This window comes from Grampus griseus (genome assembly GCF_964374135.1).
Source record: "Grampus griseus genome assembly, chromosome: 16".
Lineage (NCBI taxonomy): Eukaryota > Metazoa > Chordata > Mammalia > Artiodactyla > Delphinidae > Grampus > Grampus griseus.
Genome location: NC_139010.1, coordinates 41,094,967 through 41,115,417, shown reverse-complemented (window position 1 = coordinate 41,115,417; position 20,451 = coordinate 41,094,967). Strand labels below are relative to the sequence as shown.

Genomic DNA, 20,451 nt, shown 5'->3' with positions numbered 1-20,451 from the left:
GAGAAGAGGGAGGAATGAATAGGGACAGCACAGAGAACTTTTAGGGCAATGAAATTATCTTCTATAGTACTATAATGGTAAATATATCATTATGTAAACTATGTAATGTAAACTATGGACTTTAGGTGAAAATGGTATGCCAATGTAGGTTCATCAACTATAACAAATGCCTCACTCTAGTGTGAGATGTTGATAGTGGGAGAGGTTGTACAAGGGAGGGTGGAGGGCATGCAGTCTACAGGAAATCTCTAGTTTTTGTTCAGTTTTATTGTGATCTGAAAATTGCTCTAACAAAATTCATTAATTTTTAAAATGCTTATCTAAAAGAAAGAAATTGAGAAAACCAATAAACTGAAAATTATTTCCATTCCTGGTTTCTTATTAAACTGAATACATATATTTCTACTCAACATTGCCAATTTCCACTTTAATTCTTAAGATTAACATTATGTGGTAAGTACATGTAGTACATACATACTGTCAAAACAAAGACGTTAAAGTACTTTTGAAAACGTTGTAGGGTTGTAGTCACTTCAGAAAATGCAAAAAGTAATGGTAGAAAGAGCTTTATGAGAATAAACTAGAGAAGGAATGGCATATACAAAGAGATTACATATTTTAATGTCTCAAATGGAAAAATAATCTATACTAGATGACCATATTTCAGTTAGATACAGTTAAGAACTATTAAACATCACTCTGGACTTCCTTCACTCAAATATTTGAATGCTTATTCTATGTCAGACATTAGTCTCTGGGTTAAAAATACACTGGTGAATAAGAAAAAGACCACGACCTCATGATGCTTAGATTTTACTTAAAAATAATACTACTAATAAATCCAACCATTCATCCATACATTCACCTATAATATAATGCCAGGTTATTCAATGTAATGAAAACCAGTACAGCAGGGTAAAGATAAAGAGCGACTGGCACATGTAGGAGTGGGAAGTATATTTTTAATAAGAGTGGTTAAGAAAGGCATGAGGAAATGACATGTGAGAATTTTTTTTGGCCATGCCACACAGCTTGTGGGATCTTTAGTTCCCTGACCAGGGATTGAACCCAGGCCCTCTGCAGTAACAGTACACAGTCCTAACCACCAGAACACCAGGGAATTCCCTTTGAGAATTTTAATAAAGTGAGAGAATGAACAATAACTGTATCTGGAGGAGGAGATACCTTCAAGCAGGAAGATGCTGGTCTTATTGAAGAAAGAGTAAAAAGGTGGTGTGCCTCAAGTAGAATTACTAAAATGGAAAGTAATAAAACAGGGTTAAAGATATATGTAGGGGGCTTCCCTGGTGGCGCAGTGGTTGAGAGTCCGCCTGTCGATGCAGGGGACGCGGGTTCGTGCCCCGGTACGGGAGTATCCCACATGACGTGGAGCGGCTGGGCCCGTGAGCCATGGCCACTGAGCCTGCGCGTCCGGAGCCTGTGCTCCGCAACAGGAGAGGCCACAACAGTGAGAGGCCTGCGTACCGCAAAAAAAAAAAAAAAAGATACATGTAAGAAAAACTTTAAATGCAACAGTAGTGCATTTGGATTTTACTTTGATTGTGATGGGAAGCCACTGGAAGGTTTTGAACAGGGGACTGACAAACAGAGACAAAGAGAGAATCTTGAAAGCAGCAAGAGAAGAGTTACTTTTCAAACAAAGGCATGGTCAATAAGATTAACAGCTGATTCCTAATCGGAAACCATGGAAGACAGAAGGCAAAAAGATGACATATTCAAAGTGCCAAAAGAAAAAAAAACCTGTCAACCAATAATTCTATATATAATGAAATTAACCTTCAAAAATGGACAAGAATTAAGACAATTCAGACAAACAAAAATTGAAAGAGTTTGTCACTAGCAGCCTGTCATACAAAAAATGTTAAAAGGAGTCCTTCAGGCTACAATGAAGGAACACTAGAGGCTACCTTGAATCCACACAAAGAAATAAAGAACATTGGTAAAAAAAAAATACATAGGTAAATACAAAAGACAATATTAATATATTTATAATTTATAGCTATAAACACCTACATTAAAGAAGAAAAGATCTCAAATCAATAATTTAAACTTCCACCTTAAGAAACTAAAACAGAACACCAAACTAAACTCAAAGCAAGGAGGAGAAAGAAATAATAAAGTAGAGTAAACAAAATAAACAATAGAGAAAACTAAGGAAATCAGTAATTTCAAAAAAGTAACAAAATTGACAAAACTTTAGCTAGACTAAGAAAAGGGAGACTCAAATCACAAAAATCAGGAATGAAAGTGGACACATTGCTACTGACCTTACAAAAATTAAACAAGCTGCCTGAAATGGAATAATTCCTAGAAACTCACAAACTATGAAAACTGAATCAAGAAGAAACAGAATATCTGAATAAACCTAAAAAGTAGAGATTGAGTCAGTAATCAAAGAACATCCAACAAAAAGAGCTCAGGACCAGACATTAATGCTAAATTCTGCCAAACATTTAATTTAAAGCATTGGTCCCCAACCTTTTTGGCACCAGGGATGGGTTTCATGGAAGACAATTCTTCCACGGATGGGGGGCGGTGGGCGGGGAGATGGTTCAGGTGGTAATGCGAGCTATCGGAAGCAGCAGATGAAGCTTTTTTTTTTTTTTTTACATCTTTATTGGGGTATAATTGCTTTACAATGGTGTGTTAGTTTCTGCTTTATATCAAAGTGAATCAGTTATACATATACATATGTTCCCATATCTCTTCCCTCTTGCGTCTCCCTCCCTCCCACCCTCCCTATCCCACCCCTCCAGGTGGTCCACAAAGATGAAGCTTTGTTCGCTCACTCACCTGCTGCTCACCTCTTGCTGTGCGGCCTGGTTCCTAACAGGCTGCGGACTGGTATCAGTCTGCAGCCCGTGGGATGGGGACCCCTGATTTAAAGGATTAACATAATCTTTCACAAACTCTCACAAAAAGTAAAAGAGGACAGAAAACTTACCAACTCCTTCTGTCAGGGCAGTATTACTGGGTTACTAGTAAACACCAAAGATATTACAGGAAAATAAAACAACAGACTAATATCCCTTGTGAATATAGTTGCAAATATCCTCAACAAAATACTAGCAAACAGAATCTAGCTGCACATCAGAAGGATTATCTACCACGACCAAGTGGGATTCATCCCAGGAGTGCACACAAACCACATGATCATCTCAATAGATACAGAAAGTGCATGTGACAAAATCCAATTATTTCATGAGAAAACATTGAACAAATAGGAATTGAAGGAAATTTCCTCAAGCTCGTATACAGTCTCTATAAAACAACAATCAGTAACCACCATATCTAACCGTAAAAGGATGAAAGCTGTCCCCCTAAGATAAGAAATAAGACACGGATGTTCACTTTCACCATTTCTATTTAACATTTTACTGACGGTTCTAGTCAGGACAATTAGGCAAGAAACAAAAATAAAAAGTATTGAGATTGGAAAGGAAGAAGTAAAACTATATTCACTGATGACATGATCTAAGAACATGGAAAACCCTATAGAATCCACCAAAAAAACCCAATCTCAGGGCTTCCCTGGTGGCGCAGTGGTTGAGAGTCTGCCTGCCGATGCAGGGGACACGGGTTCGTTCCCCGGTCCGGGAAGATCCCACATGCCGCAGAGCAGCTGGGCCTGTGAGCCATGGCCGCTGAGCCTGCGCGTCCGGAGCCTGTGCTCCGCAACGGGAGAGGCCACAACAGTGAGAGGCCCGCGTACCGCAAAAAAAAACCAACCAAAACTGTACATGAAAGTTAAAATGGCCTTATTCAAAATCACCAAAAACTGAAGTGTCCTCAACTTGGGAATGAGTAAGTATAGTATATCCATACAATGGAAAACTACTCAACCATAAATGGAATGAACTATTGATATATGGAACAATATGAATAAATCTCAAATGCATGTGTATTACATATAAGCAAAAGGAAGCTCAATAAAGCTGGGGAAAAAAGAAGTAAAGGGATGGAAAAAGATATGCCTTTGACAGGCTCACTCATCAGCAGACTGGGTAAGGCAAGGAAAGAATCAGTGAACTGAAAGAAATGTCAACAGGAACTTCTCAAATCAAAATGTAAAGAGAAAAAAGAATTTTTAAAAAAAGGAACATCAAAGAACTATTGAAATTTTTCAAAACGTGTAACTGGAATACTAGAAGAAAGAGAAAATTGGAACAGAAGAAATAGTTTAAGTAATAATGACCCAGAATTTTCCAAAATTAATGAGATACACCAAAGCACAGATTAGGAAGCTCAGAGAACACCATATAGGATAGCTGCACATCAGAAGGATTGTGATGGATAAATAGGATAAATAGGATAAAAATTTTTAAATCTACACCTAGGCATGTTATATCAAACTGCAGAAAAGCAAAGACAAAGAGAAAGTCTTCAAAGAAGACAGAGGAAAAATCATATGGATAATAATTACAGGAACCTTCTTATCCAAAATCCTATAAGCAAGAAGAGAGTGGAGTAAAATATTTAAAATGTTGAAAGAAAAAGACCACCAACCTAGAATTCTGTACCCTATGAAATTATCCTTCAAAAGTGAAGGAGAAATAGAGTTTCTCAGATAAAAAAAATTTGAGATAATTTGTTGCTAGTACAACTGCCTTGCAGGAAATGAAGTTCTTCAGAGAAAAGGAAAATGATATAGATCTACATAAAGAAAGAAAGAGCATTAAAGAAGGAACAAAGAATAAGGGCAATGAGTAGAAAATAGAAACAGATATGGTAGTTATTAATTCAACTATATCAGTAATCATTTTAAACATCAATTGCCTCAATAAACCAATTAAAAGAGATTGTCAGAGTGGATCAAAAAACAAGACCCAACTACATGTTGTCTATAAGAAATCCACTTTAAATATAAAGATATATATAGATTAAAAGTAGAGGGATATATATATGTCCATGCCACTCTCTCACTTTGTCCCAGCTTACCCTTCCCCCTCTCCATGTCCTCAAGTCTATTCTCTAGTAGGTCTGCGTCTTTATTCCCGTCCTGTCTTTATTCCCATCCTGTCGCTACGTTCTTCATGACCATTTTTTTTTTTTGGATTCCATATATATGTGTTAGCATACGGTATTTGCTTTTCTCTTTCTGACTTACTTCACTCTGTATGACAGACTCTAGGTCCATCCACCTCACTACAAATAACTCAATTTCGTTTCTTTTTATGGCTGAGTAATATTCCATTGTATGTATGTGCCACATCGGATATATATATAATACCAAATGTAAAACCAATAGCTAGTGGGAAGCAGCCGCATAGCACAGGGAGATCAGCTCGGTGCTTTGTGACCACCTAGAGGGGTGGGATAGGGAGGGTGGGAGGGAGGGAGATGCAAGAGGGACGAGATATGGGGATATATGTATATGTATAGCTGATTCACTTTGTTATAAAGCAGAAACTAACACACCATTGTAAAGCAATTATACTGCAATAAAGATGTTAAAAAAATTAAATAAATAGTAATATAGCTGGATATAAAAAAAGTACAGGGATGGATACAATTTTATTTGTCAATTATACCTCAATAAAACTGAGGGAAAAAGAAGTAAAGGGATGGAAAACGATATATTATGCTAATGCTAATCAAAAAAAAAAGCTAGAGTAGCTATATTAATTGCAGACAGAACAGGCTACAGAGCAAGGAAAAATATCCGAGATAAAGAGGGGCATTACCTAGTGATAAAGGGGTCAGTTCTCCGAGACGACATAATCCTTAATATGTATGGATACAATCAGCTATCAAAACTTATAAATTGTATTACAATAAGTAAGATAGTATAATTTTGGCACGGGGGGACACATCAGGTGATTAAAGAGTTGTGTGCATATAAAAATGTAAAACATGACAGGTATGAAATTACTTTAGTGAGAAAAGACTAGACTAATTCAATAAGTGGTATTTACATAGCCAATTATTTATAAAGTGAAAAAAATGGATCCCTAGTTGATACTGTATCAGGCAAAATAAAGTAGGTTATATTGAACTTACCCCAAACCATCCCCAAAACGTCAATGGCTTAAGACAAAGATTTATTTTTTGCTCAAGTTACATGTCTAATGCATGTCAGGAGGGCTCTGCTCACTATAGTCACTCAGGGACCCAGGCTGATGGAGACTTCCATTCATAGCTCACTGGCCAGAACTATTAACATGGTCCCACCAACTCATAAAGTTGGCCAGGGAAACAATCCTATCCCATGTACGGAAGAGAAATCTTTATTAGGGAGCGGTAATGCCAATGATTTGATGGCAAGTACAGGGAATCCACTGCCCACGGCAATAAAAAACCAGCTGACAATAATCCCTTACATTTCTTGGAACATTTTTTTCTTTCCAAATTCCTATCCTCTGAGTACCATGTACTCTTCTTTGCAGAACACTACTTTAGGTAATGATAAGCTCCAAAGAATTTTCCTTCTCTGGAAACTCAAGAGAACTAAATTACATCTCCTCCCAAGGGCATGGCTCTTATATCCTTTGGTACATATTGCACTATCTCCACAGACTAACCATTTTCCCCTCATAAAGAGCACAGATGCTCTGCTAAATGCTTTTCATTGAATTCATTTAATCCTGAGGACAACTCTGAACTAGGTACTATTATTAGTCCCATTTTAAATTAGCACAACTGAGGTAAAGAGAAGTTAAGTAATTTACTCAGTTGGTAATCTGAAATCAGGCAGTCTGGCTTCAGTTGCTCCTGTCCCTTCAAGACCCATTTAAAGTCCCCTTGTAGGTACTACAGCCTCATCATTCCTAATCCAGCACACTCCTTCAACCCTTTCTCTGCAGTCCCCTCCATCTACCCTCCTATCTCCCACTATGCTCTAGTTCCCAGCTTCCCAAAAGTTGCCCAAAAGGAAAAGCAGTCTGGCAGGGCAACCATTTCCCTGAAGGATTAAACTGAACAGTGTCACCTCTGCCTTCCTATCCTACCTACTCCATATCCTTTTATCTTGGAGAGTCTTACCCACCATGTTATCCTCAAATGTCATCCTGGGTAGAAATAGAAATATCACCTAGACAAGGATTAAAATTAATTTTACATGAAGGATGCCCTCTTAAAGCCTCCTGAAGAGCAGAGTGACTATCCCTGCCCACGGGCTGCAAGAAGTTACAAAAGTTTAGAGAATAGGAGGGAAAGAAGGGGTGAGGGCTAGAAGGATGGGGAATGGGAACAGGAATTAAGATCTATTGGCCACTAGTGGTAAGTGCTATGGACTGAACTGTATCCCCCCAAAATTTATATCTTGAAGTCCTAACCCTCAAAGTGATGGTATTCGGAGATGGGGCCTTTGGGAGATAATTAGGTTTAGATGAGGTCATGAGGGTAAGGCCCTTATGGTTGGATCCAAGCCCTTACAAGAAGAGATGCCCATGTGAGGACACAGTGAAAACAAACCTGTCTACAAGTCAGGAAGAAAGCCTCACCAGAATCTAATCATGCTGGTACCCTGATCTCAGAATTTCAGGCTCTGGAACTGTGAGAAAATAAATTTCTGTTGTTTAAGCCTCCCAGTCTATGCTATTTTATTGTGACAGCCCAAGCAGACAAAGACTGTAGAGATTTTACATATTACCTCATTTAATCTCCCAATAAGTATATTCGTTTTATAAATGTCTAAACTAGGTTTCAACTGTCTAATAACTACAAAGTCATTGCTCTTACCCTATGTCTCCTCCTACAGGGGACAAGTAGCCTATATCTTGGCTCTGGTCCAACTCTGTCAGTAAATATTTCCCTGGGATGAGCCCCTAATCTTTCCTAAGCCCAAATCTACTCTTCTGCCATTAAGAGAACTAAACAGGATGCCCTCTAGAATGCTTCTGCTGCACGGAGATTATTCAAAATGCCTGAAAGCAGGAAAAAATGCAGAGATTACTTAGAACACAAGAGGGTTTTTTTTAAATCTTACCGCTCCTAAAAAGATATCATTACACCATCATATAAATAAAAGAGCAGGAAAAGTCAAAATAAACTATTCTGACTCTGTATTTCACCAAATCATTTGGGGACAGAAAAGCTTCATGTGCCATTAATGGGTGTACTGATGTGGTCATTGGACTCAGCTGGTCACTAACTTCAATAGAACTTAGTTACTAGAGGAATACCAAATTTCAGAAACTCAGATACCAGGATCCCTGACTTTACAAAGATAAAAAATTCCAATCCTCCTCATCCTTCTATAATTCTGAACTTAAACTGAGCTGGAGGGCATGCTAGTTTCTACCTTTATATTACAAGCAAGTTCCAGCTGGCTCAAAAAGCAAAGATCCATTTAGTGTTATATGGAAAATTTTCTAGTCTTTACTGGATTTTAACAACTATAAATGGCAAATACCACTTATTTCAGAAATCTGCCAAGTACAAAGAAAAAGACTAATTTTAACACAAAGTAATTTATAACACTTTTCACAAATACGCTAACCACAAAAGAGACATTATACAATATTCAGTATCCCTGCTATACTGAGGAAACTTCAAATCTATGTAAATGTAAACCAAAAACTCTTCCCAGAAAATCTCCACATTAAAAAAAGAAAAAGTAGGGCTTCCCTGGTGGCGCAGTGGTTGGGAGTCCGCCTGTCGTTGCAGGGGACGCGGGTTCGTGCCCCAGTCCGGGAAGATCCCACATGCCGTGGAGCGGCTGGGCCCGTGAGTCGTAGCCGCTGAGCCTGCGCGTCCGGAGCCTGTGCTCCGCAACGGGAGAGGCCATAACAGTGAAAGGCCCGCGTACCGCAAAAAAAAAAAAAAAAAAAGAATTCACAAAGCACTCTAAAAAAGTAAACAGGGTCAATAAAAGGGAATTCAATTATCACTGTAAGGTAGTTATTGCAGAATCTTCACATCATCATAACCTGTTGAAAAACTATTTTAAAATATTATTTCACACCATTAACATAATGCCAGGGATTTGCTTTGATTCAAAAGAATCTGGTAGAAAGGGAACAGAGTGGGGGAAATGCAGGAATGGAAAAAACAGTTCATGAATTGATAACCGTTGAAGCTGAGTAGGACGTATATAAGGATTCATTCTCCATTTCTTTCTAATTCCATGTATGTTTGACATTTCTCCATAACAAAAGCTAAAAAGTTATTATACACTCTTGAAGAACAAATTTAATCCTCATATCCTACAAAACAAGAAAGACTAGTACCTTCCAATCTTCGAATTTTTGCTTTCACAGAAATAACAGCTTCAAAGCGTGAAACTCTCAGCTCAAAACATGTTCCAGTCAGTGTTTCAATGAAGAGCTCCATGGTATCATAGAAAGGAAGTCTGTAGTAAAATGGTCCCATGTTATCTTCATTGAAGAATGGAGGATCTTTTCTGTTATCCATTACTTTGACTTTTCTAATTCCTCTGGAATATGTTGTAGGCAACTGTATTCCAGTTCTAACCAAATCAGCTTTGAACATTGGTAATATATATCGTTGTTCATGTTTTGAGTTTTGTACCTAAAAAACAAGAATAATGTTTTTTTAACAAGCCTATGTGAAAGTCTCATTCCTCCACAAAGATTTTCTCAACTCTGGCCCATATCAGCCTTCCAGAGAGCCCGGAATTCATTTTAGTGCTTACTAGGCCTAATCCTGAACTTTACACAATTGTCTTTGAACTCATTCTCCCAATTAGAGTGTAAGATTATTAAGAACAGGTATATTTGCTACACTTCATCTTACTAGAGCTCAGCAGTTACTTACACTACATGCTCAACAAATATGTTTTTTTGTTAATGATATTTAAACCAATGAACTCCACATGTAGGTATATATTTGCAAGACTTCGAATAACTTATGCACATCCTTTCCTAAAACACGTAAGTTACATTTTATAACCCATACAAAATATGTTATAGCCATTGTACATCTGAATCACACTGAATAAAAGGAATAGTAACCATCTTAAAAGTAGGATTCACTAAATAATCAATAAGAATTTGGGTTTCCAGAGGTTGTCCACCAGTATAGCACTGAGATGAGGTTAATACTGGTAACAGACATTAGACATAATCTCTACACACAAACATACAATGGCTAATGAATATGAAAGGCAAACACAACCAACAGAAATACTAAAATAAATTATAAGTGTATAATTAGGAGAATAGGAATAATCAAATTGATAAATTGCTATTAATCAGTGAAAACTTTGAAAAGGCGGAGGGGGCTTGAACTTAAACTAAAAGGACAAATGATACATATTCTTTCTGGAGAAGTAGGTAAACCTTTTCAGTACCTTTATGGTGATATAATTTATATACCATAAAATTCACCCATTTAAAGCCTAAAATTTACTGGGCTTTAGTATGGTTACAAAATTGTACAACCATCACCATAATCATTTTTAGAACATTCTCATCAACCGTAAAAGGAACCTCTTATTCTTTAGACACACTCCTAAATTCTGTCTCTCTCAGCCCTAGGCAATCACTAATCTACTTTGTTTTTAAAATTTTGCCTATTCTGGACATTTCACATAAATAGAATCATACAATATGTAAACTTTTGTGACCAGCTTCTTTCACTTAGCATAATGTTTTCAAAGTTCATCCATGTTCTAAGATGTATCAGTACTTCATTCTTTTTTATTTCTGAATAATAGTCCATTATAAGGATGTACCACGTTACTTATCCAGCCATCAGTTGATGGGCATTCTGGGTTGTTTCCAATTTTTGCCTATTATGAATAATGCTATGAGAACACTCAATTACAAGTCTGTGATAGACATGTTTTTTCCTTTCTCTTCCATATATATCTAGAAGTGGAACTGATGGGTTGTGTGGTAACCCTGTGTTTAGCAATTTGTGGGACTACCATACTGTTTTCAAAAGTGGTCTAAACCATTTTACATTCCCACCAACAATGAACAAGGGTTTGGATTTCTTCACATCCTTGCCAATACATTTTATTGTCTTTTGATTAAAGCCATCGTAGTGTGTATGAAGTAGTGTCTCACTGTGGTTGTGATTTGCCTTAATGACTAATGATGTTAAGAATCTTTTTATGTGCTTAGTACCCATTTGCACATATTCTTTACAGAAATGTCTATTCAGAAAGTCCATACAGATCCTGTCCATTGAGTTATTTATGTCTAACACTTTCCAGATACAAGCTGTTTAACGGATATATGATTCACAAATATTTTCTCCAATTTCATGGGTTGTCTTTTAACTTTCTTGATAGTTTCCTTTGAAGCACAAAAGTTTTTAATTTTAATGAAGCCCAATTTTACTATTTTTCTTCTGTTGCTTATACTTTGGGTGTCATATTTTAAAAGCTTTGCCTAATGCAAGGTAATAACAATTGACCAGTACATATTTTTCTAAGAATTGTATAGTGTAGCCCTTACATTTAGGTCTATAGTCCATTTTGAATTTATTTTTGTGGTTGTTGTACAATAGGGGTACAGATCTATTCTTTTGCAGACAAATAACCAGTTGTCTCAGCACCATTTGTTAGAAAGACTATTCTAAATTCATTGAATTGTCTTGGCACCCTTGTTGAAAACCAGCTGACCATAACCTCAATTCTGTTCCATTGATCTATATGTCTATCCTTATGCCAGTAGCATACTGTCTTTGTAGCTTTGTAGTAAGTTTTGAGATCGGGAAGTGTGAGTCTTCTAACTTGTTCTTCTCTTTCAAGATTGTTGGCTATTCTGGGTCATCTGAATTTCCATAGGAATTATAGGATCAGCTTGTGTATTTTGCAGAAACACCAGTTGGGATTTTGATAAGGACTGTGTTCAGTCTACAGATTAATTTGGATAGTATTACCATCTTAACAATATTAAGTCTTATAATCCATCAACATGCAATATCTTTCAGTTTATTTATAACTTCTTTAATTGCTTTCAACAATGTTTTATAGCTTTCAGATTATACGTTTTGTATTTTAAAAACGTGTTTCTAAGAATTTTGTTCTTTTTGATGTCACTATCAATGAAATTGTTCTTAGTTCCATTGTCAGATTGCTCATTGCTAGTGTATAAAAATACAATTGATTTTAATATATTGGTCTTGTTCACTGCAACCTTGCTGAACTCAGTAGTTCTAGTATTTTTCTAAGTGGATTCCTTAGGATTTTCTACATACAAGATAATGTCAACTACAAACAGAAATTTTAACTTCTTCCTTTCCCATCTAGATGACCTTTATTTCCTTTTCTTACCTAATTGCCCTGCCTGGAATCTCCAATACAGGTTGAATAGAAGTGGTTAGAGCAAACATTCTTGTCTTTTTCCTGTTGTAGGGAAAATCATTCAGCCTCTCACCACGAGTTATGATTTTAGCTGTGGGGTTTTCATAGGTAATCTTTATCAGATGGAGAACGTTCCCTTCTATTCCTACTTAGTTTAGGTGTCAGTTGTCTTTTTTAAATCACAGTGTTAGATTTTGTCAAATACTTTTCTTTAGTGTCTCAGATGATCATGTGGTTTTTGTCTCATATTCTATTAATATGGTGTATTACATTGACTGCTTTTTGATATATTGAACCAACCTTGAATCAGTGGGATAAATCCATTTGTATATGGTCTGTAATCATTTATGTATGTTACTAGATTTAGTTTGTTAGTATTTTTTGAAGATTTTTGTGTCTATATCCATACAAGTTATTGATCTAGTGTCTGGTTTGATATCAAGGTAATACTGCCCTCATAAAATAAGTTGAGAAGTATTCCCTAAAGGTAGGTAGACTCTTGAATGTATTTCAGAATGGGTAAAGCCTCAGAGTGGGGGAAGAATATCTGTAAGACTAGGTGAACAGAATGTGAACACCAGGGCAGTGCAGGAATGAAGAAGAAAAATGGGTGATAAATTTTTTACTTTTTTTTGCCAAAGGATATATCACTGAAGTCACCGCAATTTTCATAACAATGTGATTAAGGAGAAGTTATTTTTTAAAACTTGTGGTTTGATTAATAACCTACATCTCCATTCTATAGACATGATTTTCACAGGTATCTAAAATCTGGATACTAGGAACTTCCCTGGTGGTCCAGTGGTTAAGAATCCACCTTCCAGGGGACTTCCCTCGTGGCGTAGTGGTTAAGAATCCACCTGCCAATGCAGGGGACACGGGTTCAAGCCCTGGCCCAGGAAGATCCCACATGCCGCAGAACAACTAAGCCCGTGCGCCACAACTACTGAGCCTGCGCTCTAGAGCCCGTGAGCCACAACTACTGAGCCCGCATGCCACAACTACTGAAGTCCACACGCCTAGAGCCCGTGCTCCACAGCAAGAGAAGCCACCAGAGTGAGAAGCCGGTGCACTGCAACGAAGAGTAGCCCCCACTCGCCACAACTAGAGAAAGCCTGTGCACAGCAACGAAGACCCAACACAGCCAAAAATAAATAAATAAATAAATAAATTTATTTAAAAAAAAAAAGAATCCACCTTCCAATGCAGGGGACACCGGTTTAATTCCTGGTTGGGGAACTAAGATCCCACATACCACGGGGCAACTAAGCCCACATGCTCTAGAGCCCGCGTGCCACAACTAGAAAGCCCATGTGCCGCAACTACTGAGCCCGCACACTCTGGAACCCACACGCCACAACTAGAGAGAAGCCTACACGCCACAACAAAGAGCTCACGTGCCACAACCAAGACCTGATGCAGCCACATAAATAAATAAATAAACATTTAAAAAAAAATAAAAATAGGTACTTGCCTGGTGGTCCAGTGGTAAAGAATCTGCCTTACAAAGCATGGGACGTGGGTTCGATCCCTGGTCAGGGGACTAAGATCCCGCATGCCATGGGGCAACTAAGCCCGCACACCACAACTCCTGAGCTCACGCACCTCAGCTACAGCCCACGTGCTGCAAACTACAGAGCCTATGTACCCTGGAGCCTGCACGCCACAACTGGAGAGGAGAAAACCCGCATGCCACAACTAGAGAGAAGCCCGTGCACCACAACAAAAGATCCCACATGCCTCAACGAAGATCCCAAGTGCCACAACTAAGACCTGATGCAGCCAAAAATAAACAAAATAAATAAATAATAAATAAATCTTTAAAATCAAGTAAAATCTGGATACAAGACAGACACCTGAAATCCAACACGTCCAAAACTAATCATCTTTCCTACAAACCTCCTTCTTGTCCTACAGTCTCCATCTTGGTAAAGGGTACCACCATTAACCTAATCACTTAAGCCAGAAAGCTAGGAATCATTTTAGATTTTTCTGCTAGCCTCAAGGTATCTAATCCTAACAGTACAACTTAACATTTCTATAATCTGTGACCTTCTCCAGCCACACTGATTAGGACTTAGTTCAGGTCTTCATTAGCTCTTAACTGAGCAACTTTGATAGCCTAGCTATAATCCTTGACACCTGCCCTTCACTCTTCTGATCCATTCTCTAGGATGTCAACAGTTATCTTTTTTAAAAAAAGAAAGTTTAATAAAAACTGGATTAGGGTATCACATCACATAGTTCAGAAATTACTTTACTTTTAATTATCTATAGATAATAGGGGGAAAGGTCACTCAAAGTTCTAAAATTTTTTAATATTTGACTTTAGAATGCACTGGGGTGAAACCATCAATTCAGACTAAATGAGGGAAATGAATCTAAGTTAGCCTAAAGCCTGAATTTTTTTTCCTTTTAAATAAACTATTGTTTAGAGCAGTTTTAGGTTCGCTGCAAAATTAGGCAGAAGTACAGACAGTTCCCACACACTCCCTGCCCCCACACATGCACAGCCTCTCCCACCATCAACAACCTACACCAGAGTGGTGTATTTGTTACAACAGATGAACCTACATTGACACATCATTATCACTCAAAGGCCATAGTTCACATTAGGGTTCATTCTTGGTGTTGCAAATTCTATTGATTTCCACAAATGTATAGTAATGTACCCATCATTATAGTATCACACAGAATAGTTTATGAGTAAAGCCACTATAAACATCCATGTGCAGGTTTTTGTGTAGACGTATAAGTTTTCAACTTACCGGGGTAAACACCAGTGAGTACAACTGCTAGATCTTACAGTAAGGGTATGTTTAGTTTTGTAAGAAACTGCCGAAGTGTCTTCAAAAGTGGCTGTTCTATATTGCGTTCCCACCAGGAAGGAATAAGAGCTCCTACTGCTCCACATCCTCACCAGCATTTGATGTTGTCAGTGTTCTGGATTTTGACCATTCTAATAGGCATATAATAGTATCTCATTGTTTTAATTTGCATTTCCCTAATGACATATGATGTGAAGCACAGTTATCTTTTTAAAATGTAGAATTGATCATGTTATTTCTTAGCTCAAGGTCCCACGATGGCTTCCCACTGTCTACAGAATTCAGACTCCTTAGAAAGGCTCCTAAGATCATGCATCTCACCTTCCAGCCCTATTTTATTTATACACATACCTCATCCCATCCTGCAATATATCTGGTACTTCTATCCTCTAATCATTTGTAACTGCGGCTTCAGAAAACACTGGTCTCTATATCGTTGCTCCTGCTTTCCTCTACTTACCACCATTCCCACACTTGGCTACCTGACAAGCACCTGTGATCTTTCAAGACTCAAGTCGAATAGAAACTATTCCACAAAGCCGTTTACAGTTCCTCCCCTTCACACCCTGATCTCCATCATATATGGCACCCATTACAATCAATTTCATTTTTTACATGACTTTCTTATTCTACTAAATTGCAGGCTCCTTAAGGGAAGGGCATCTGATTTACCACCCCATCACCTAGCACAGTGTTTTGTACATATTGGTACTCATTAAAGGTTTGTTCAATGAAAGAGTAAATAAATATTCATCCTCTCAACTGAGTTTTAGAGCAAACCTGTAATATAGGTAAGGTATTATCCCTGCTTTAGACATGAAGAAGTGTTTGGTTATGCTATAAAAGTTTGTTTGGAGAAATGTTGGTTTCCCATAGGAATCATTACTCATTCCAAACTAACTCCACCAATATTTACGCAACTCATAACGTACAGAGATTTCTGCTACAGTGAATTTTTATAACTCAATATAGTTAATTATATTAATTATACTGAGTTATAAAAATTCACCATAGCTCAATATATAAAACCAATATATAAAATTCATCAATTAACTAGGGAGTATATTTAATATAATTAAGCATAATGAATATAATTAATTAAATAGGGAACCTGAATTGCATTGTGCAGACTGCTAATGTTCCTGAAGATACGGCACCATAGGAAGAAAAGCTATTGCTGGCAGCACAGCTGCTCTGAGTGCTGTTATACTTTTTATCAAAATAATGAGTAATAAATATAATAACACAAAGTAATATGCTAATAATACTGCTGGTGAATTAGAACAAAAAATTTTACAGTTCGTATAGAAACACAAAAGACCCTGAATAGCCAAAGCAATCTTGAGAAAGGAAAATGAGGTTGGAGGAAACAGGCTCCCTGACTTCAAACTAAACTACAAAGCTACAGTAATCAAGACAGTATGGTACTGGCACAAAAACAGAAATATAGATCAATGGTACAGGATAGAATGCCAAGAGATAAACACACTCACATATGGTCACCAAATTCACGACAAAGGAGGTAAGAACACACAATGGAGAAAAGACAGCCTCTTTAATAAGTGGTGCTGGGAAAACTGGACAGCTACATGTAAAAGAATGAAATTAGAACACCACCTAACACTATACACAAAAATAAACTCCAAATGGATTAGAGACCTAAATATAAGACCAGACACTATAAAACTCTTACAGGAGAACATAGGAAAAATACTCTTTGACATAAACCACAGCAAGATATTTTTTGACCCACCTTCTAGAGTAATGGAAATAAAAACAAACAAATGGGACTTAATTAAACTTAAAAGCTTTTGCACAGCAAAGGAAACCATAAACAAGACAAAAAGACAACCCTCAGAATGAGAGAAAATATTTGCAAATGAAACAACAGACAAAGGATTAATCTCCAAAATATACAAACAACCCATGGAGCTCAATATCAAAAAAACAAACAATCCAATTAAAAGATGGACAGAAGACCTAAACAGACATTTCACCAAGGAAGACATACAGATGGCCAAGAGGCACATGAAAAGATTCTCAATGACACTAATTATTAGAGAAATGCAAATCAAAACTACAATGACCTCATGCTGGTCAGAATGGCCATCATCAAAAAATCTAGAAACAATAAATGCTGGAAAGGGTGTGGTTAAAAGGGAACCCTCCCACACTGTTGGTGTGTATCCCGCATAGTGGTTGTATACAACCACTATGGAAAACAATATGGAGCTTCCTTAAAAAACTAAAAATAGAACTACCATATGACCCAGCAATCCCACTACTGGGCATATACTCTGAGAAAACCATAATTCAAAAAGAGACATGGGGCTTCCCTGGTGGCGCAGTGGTTGAGAGTCTGCCTGCCGATGCAGGGGACACGGGTTTGTGCCCTGGTCCGGGAAGATCCCACATGCCGTGGAGCAGCTAGGCACGTGAGCCATGGCCATTGAGCCTGCGCGTCCAGAGCCTGTGCTCCGCAACGGGAGAGGCCACAACAGTGAGAGGCCCGTGTACCGCAAAAAAAGAGACATGTACCACAATGTTCACTGCAGCACTATTTACAATAGCCAGGACATGGAACCAACCTAAATGTCCATCAACAGATGAATGGATAAAGAAGATGTGGCACATATATACAATGGAATATTATTCAGCCATAAAAAAGTGAAACTGAGTTATTTGTTGTAAAGTGGATGGACTTAGAGTCTGTCATAGAGTGAAGTAAATCAGAAAGAGAAAAACAAATACCGTATGCTAATGCATATATATGGAATCTAAAAAAAGAAAACAATTGGTACTGATGAACCTAGTTGCAGGGCAGAAATAAAGATGTAGAAATAGAGAATGGACTTAAGGACATGGGGTGGGAGGGGGAAGCTGGGGCGAAGTGAGAGTAGCATTGACATATATACACTACCGAATGTAAAATAGTTAGCTAGTGGGAAGCAGCAGCATAGCACAGGGATATCAGCTCGTTGCTTTGCAATGACCAGGGAGGGTGGGAGGGAGGCTCAAGAGGGAGGGGATGTGGGGACATATGCATGCATATGGCTGATTCACTTTGGTGTACAGCAGAAACTAACATAGTATTGTGAAGCAATTATACTCCGATAAAGATCTATTAAATAATAATAATAATAATGCTGGTGACAGTGGTAAAAGACCACTACTTTCAAGTAAAAGCCAAATAAGTGGCTGTATTGCTCAGGCTGTGTCTCTTATATCCTTAATACATTGACATGTCTGTAGGAATAATGACGGAACCTAACCCCTTTTCCTACCTCACTGAAATGACTGCTTTTATAATACAATTTTGGATAATATGTGGATTCTTAAGAACATACTTATCATCCTATATCAAATAAGAATGTACTACAGAATTATCAGTGTCCATTCCCCCAAAGCCAAGAGCACTCCTATCTACATAGTAAAAGATCTAGCAACAGAGGTCAGGGGTCAGGAATGCCGAACTGAATATTACAGAAATAAAGACATGGGTGACCAGTGCCTGTCCAAGGAATTTAGAGACATAAGATATAAAGATCATTTTTTTCACCACAGTAGTCTTCCACAACAATACCCCAAATATAATAAACAAATGGTGGGAGAAGGTAACATAAAGACAGATTTGGAAGTCCTTCATCTGCAACAAGAATGTACAGAGTAATTATGGGCGAAAAGAAAACTTGCAACCTAGAACAGCACTAATTGCACTGGAACACCACCACAAATTTGGGCCCTAATCAATGCAGTAATTTCCAAAATCCAAAAAGAAGCAAGATTGGTAACCAAATTCAAAGCTGAAATGTGTGCCTCTAGGAAATAATTATACTTCTCCTCAGCAGTAGAAATCACTGTAACAGAGAGCAAAGTAAGTCTAGGAAATCTAGTTAAGCCAGACTGGAGGACTAGATGATAGCAGAGGGGCAAACGGAAGCTCCAGTAGGCCAAAGACCTAGCCAGTACTAAGGGCGGGGTCCGTGGACACTTTTTTTTTTTTTTTTTTAAACATATCACTTTACACTTGGATGAACTCACTGATGTGGCAAGTCTGAATCAGCCCTGGGCTTTTTTTTTTTTAAATAAATTTATTTATTTTATTTTATTTATTTTTGGCTGTGTTTGGTCTTCGTTGCTGCGTGCGGGTTTTTCTCTAGTTGCGGAAAGCTGGGGCTACTCTTCGTTGTGGTGCGCGGGTTTCTCACTGCGGTGGCTTCTCTTGTTGCAGAGCACGGGCTCTAGGCGCACAGGCTTCAGTAGTTGTGCCTCATGGGCTCTAGAGTGCAGGCTCAGTAGCTGTGGCGCACAGGCTTAGCTGCCCCACAGCATGTGGGATCTTCCTGGACCAGGGCTCGACCCGTGTCCCCTGCATTGGCAGGTAGATTCTTAACCACTGTGCCACCAAGGAAGCCCCATGGACAACTTATGAAAGTTGTGTTAGAGCATGCTTGACTGAGCAGATTATGGAACCCTATGATGTTGGTAAATGAGGGGCAATGGAGACTCAAAAACAGGATGGAAAATGATACAAGGACAGCTAAAAAATAGAAGAGGAAGAGGAAAGAAGAAGGCAGAGAAAAAAGTACGTCAGAATTTTTACCAATAATTTAAAAAACATGCTTAGCTATTAAGAGTAATGGAGTCAAAAGAATGAAAAGAATTGAGAACAGTCTCAGAGATCTCTGGGACAACATTAAATGCAACAACATTCAAATTATAGGGGTTTCAGAAGAAGAAGAGAAAAAGAAAGGGACTGAGAAAATATTTGAAGAGATTATAGTTGAAAACTTCCCTAATACGGGAAAGGAATAGTCAATCAAGTCCAGGAAGCACAGAGAGTCCCATACAGGATAAATCCAAGGAGAAACACACTAAGACACATATTAATCAAACTATCAAAAATTAAATACAAAAAAAATATTAAAAGCAGCAAGGGAAAAACAACAAATAATATACAAGGGAATCCCCATAAGGTTAACAGCTGATCTTTCAGCAGAAACTGCAAGCACAGAAGGGAGTGGCAGAACATATTTAAAGTGATGAAAGGGAAAAACCTACAACCAAGATTACTCTACCCAGTAAGAATCTCATTCAGATTCGACAGAGAAATTAAAACCTTTACAGACAAGCAAAAGCTAAGAGAATTCAGCACCACCAAACGAGCTTTACAACAAATGCTAAAGGAACTTCTCTAGGCAGGAAACACAAGAGAAGGAAAAGACCCACAATAACAAACCCAAAACAATTTAAAAAATGGTAATAGGAACATACATATCGATAACTACCTTAAATGTAAATGTATTAAATGCGCCAACCAAAGGACACAGACTGGCTGAATGGATACAAAAACAAGACCTCTATATATGCTGTCTACAAGTGACC

General features: G+C 37.8%; 1 protein-coding gene across 1 annotated transcript in view; it reads right to left on the bottom strand.

Moving 5' to 3' along the window:
- ZFAND4 (zinc finger AN1-type containing 4) overlaps nucleotides 1-20,451 on the bottom strand; it is a 72,081-nt gene that overhangs the window by 48,658 nt on the left and 2,972 nt on the right. The window contains exon 2 of the mRNA XM_082673239.1: nucleotides 9,192-9,492. Coding sequence (XP_082529365.1) covers nucleotides 9,192-9,453 — 262 coding nt within the window. The 5' untranslated portion in view covers nucleotides 9,454-9,492. The remainder of the gene's footprint in view (nucleotides 1-9,191; nucleotides 9,493-20,451) is intronic.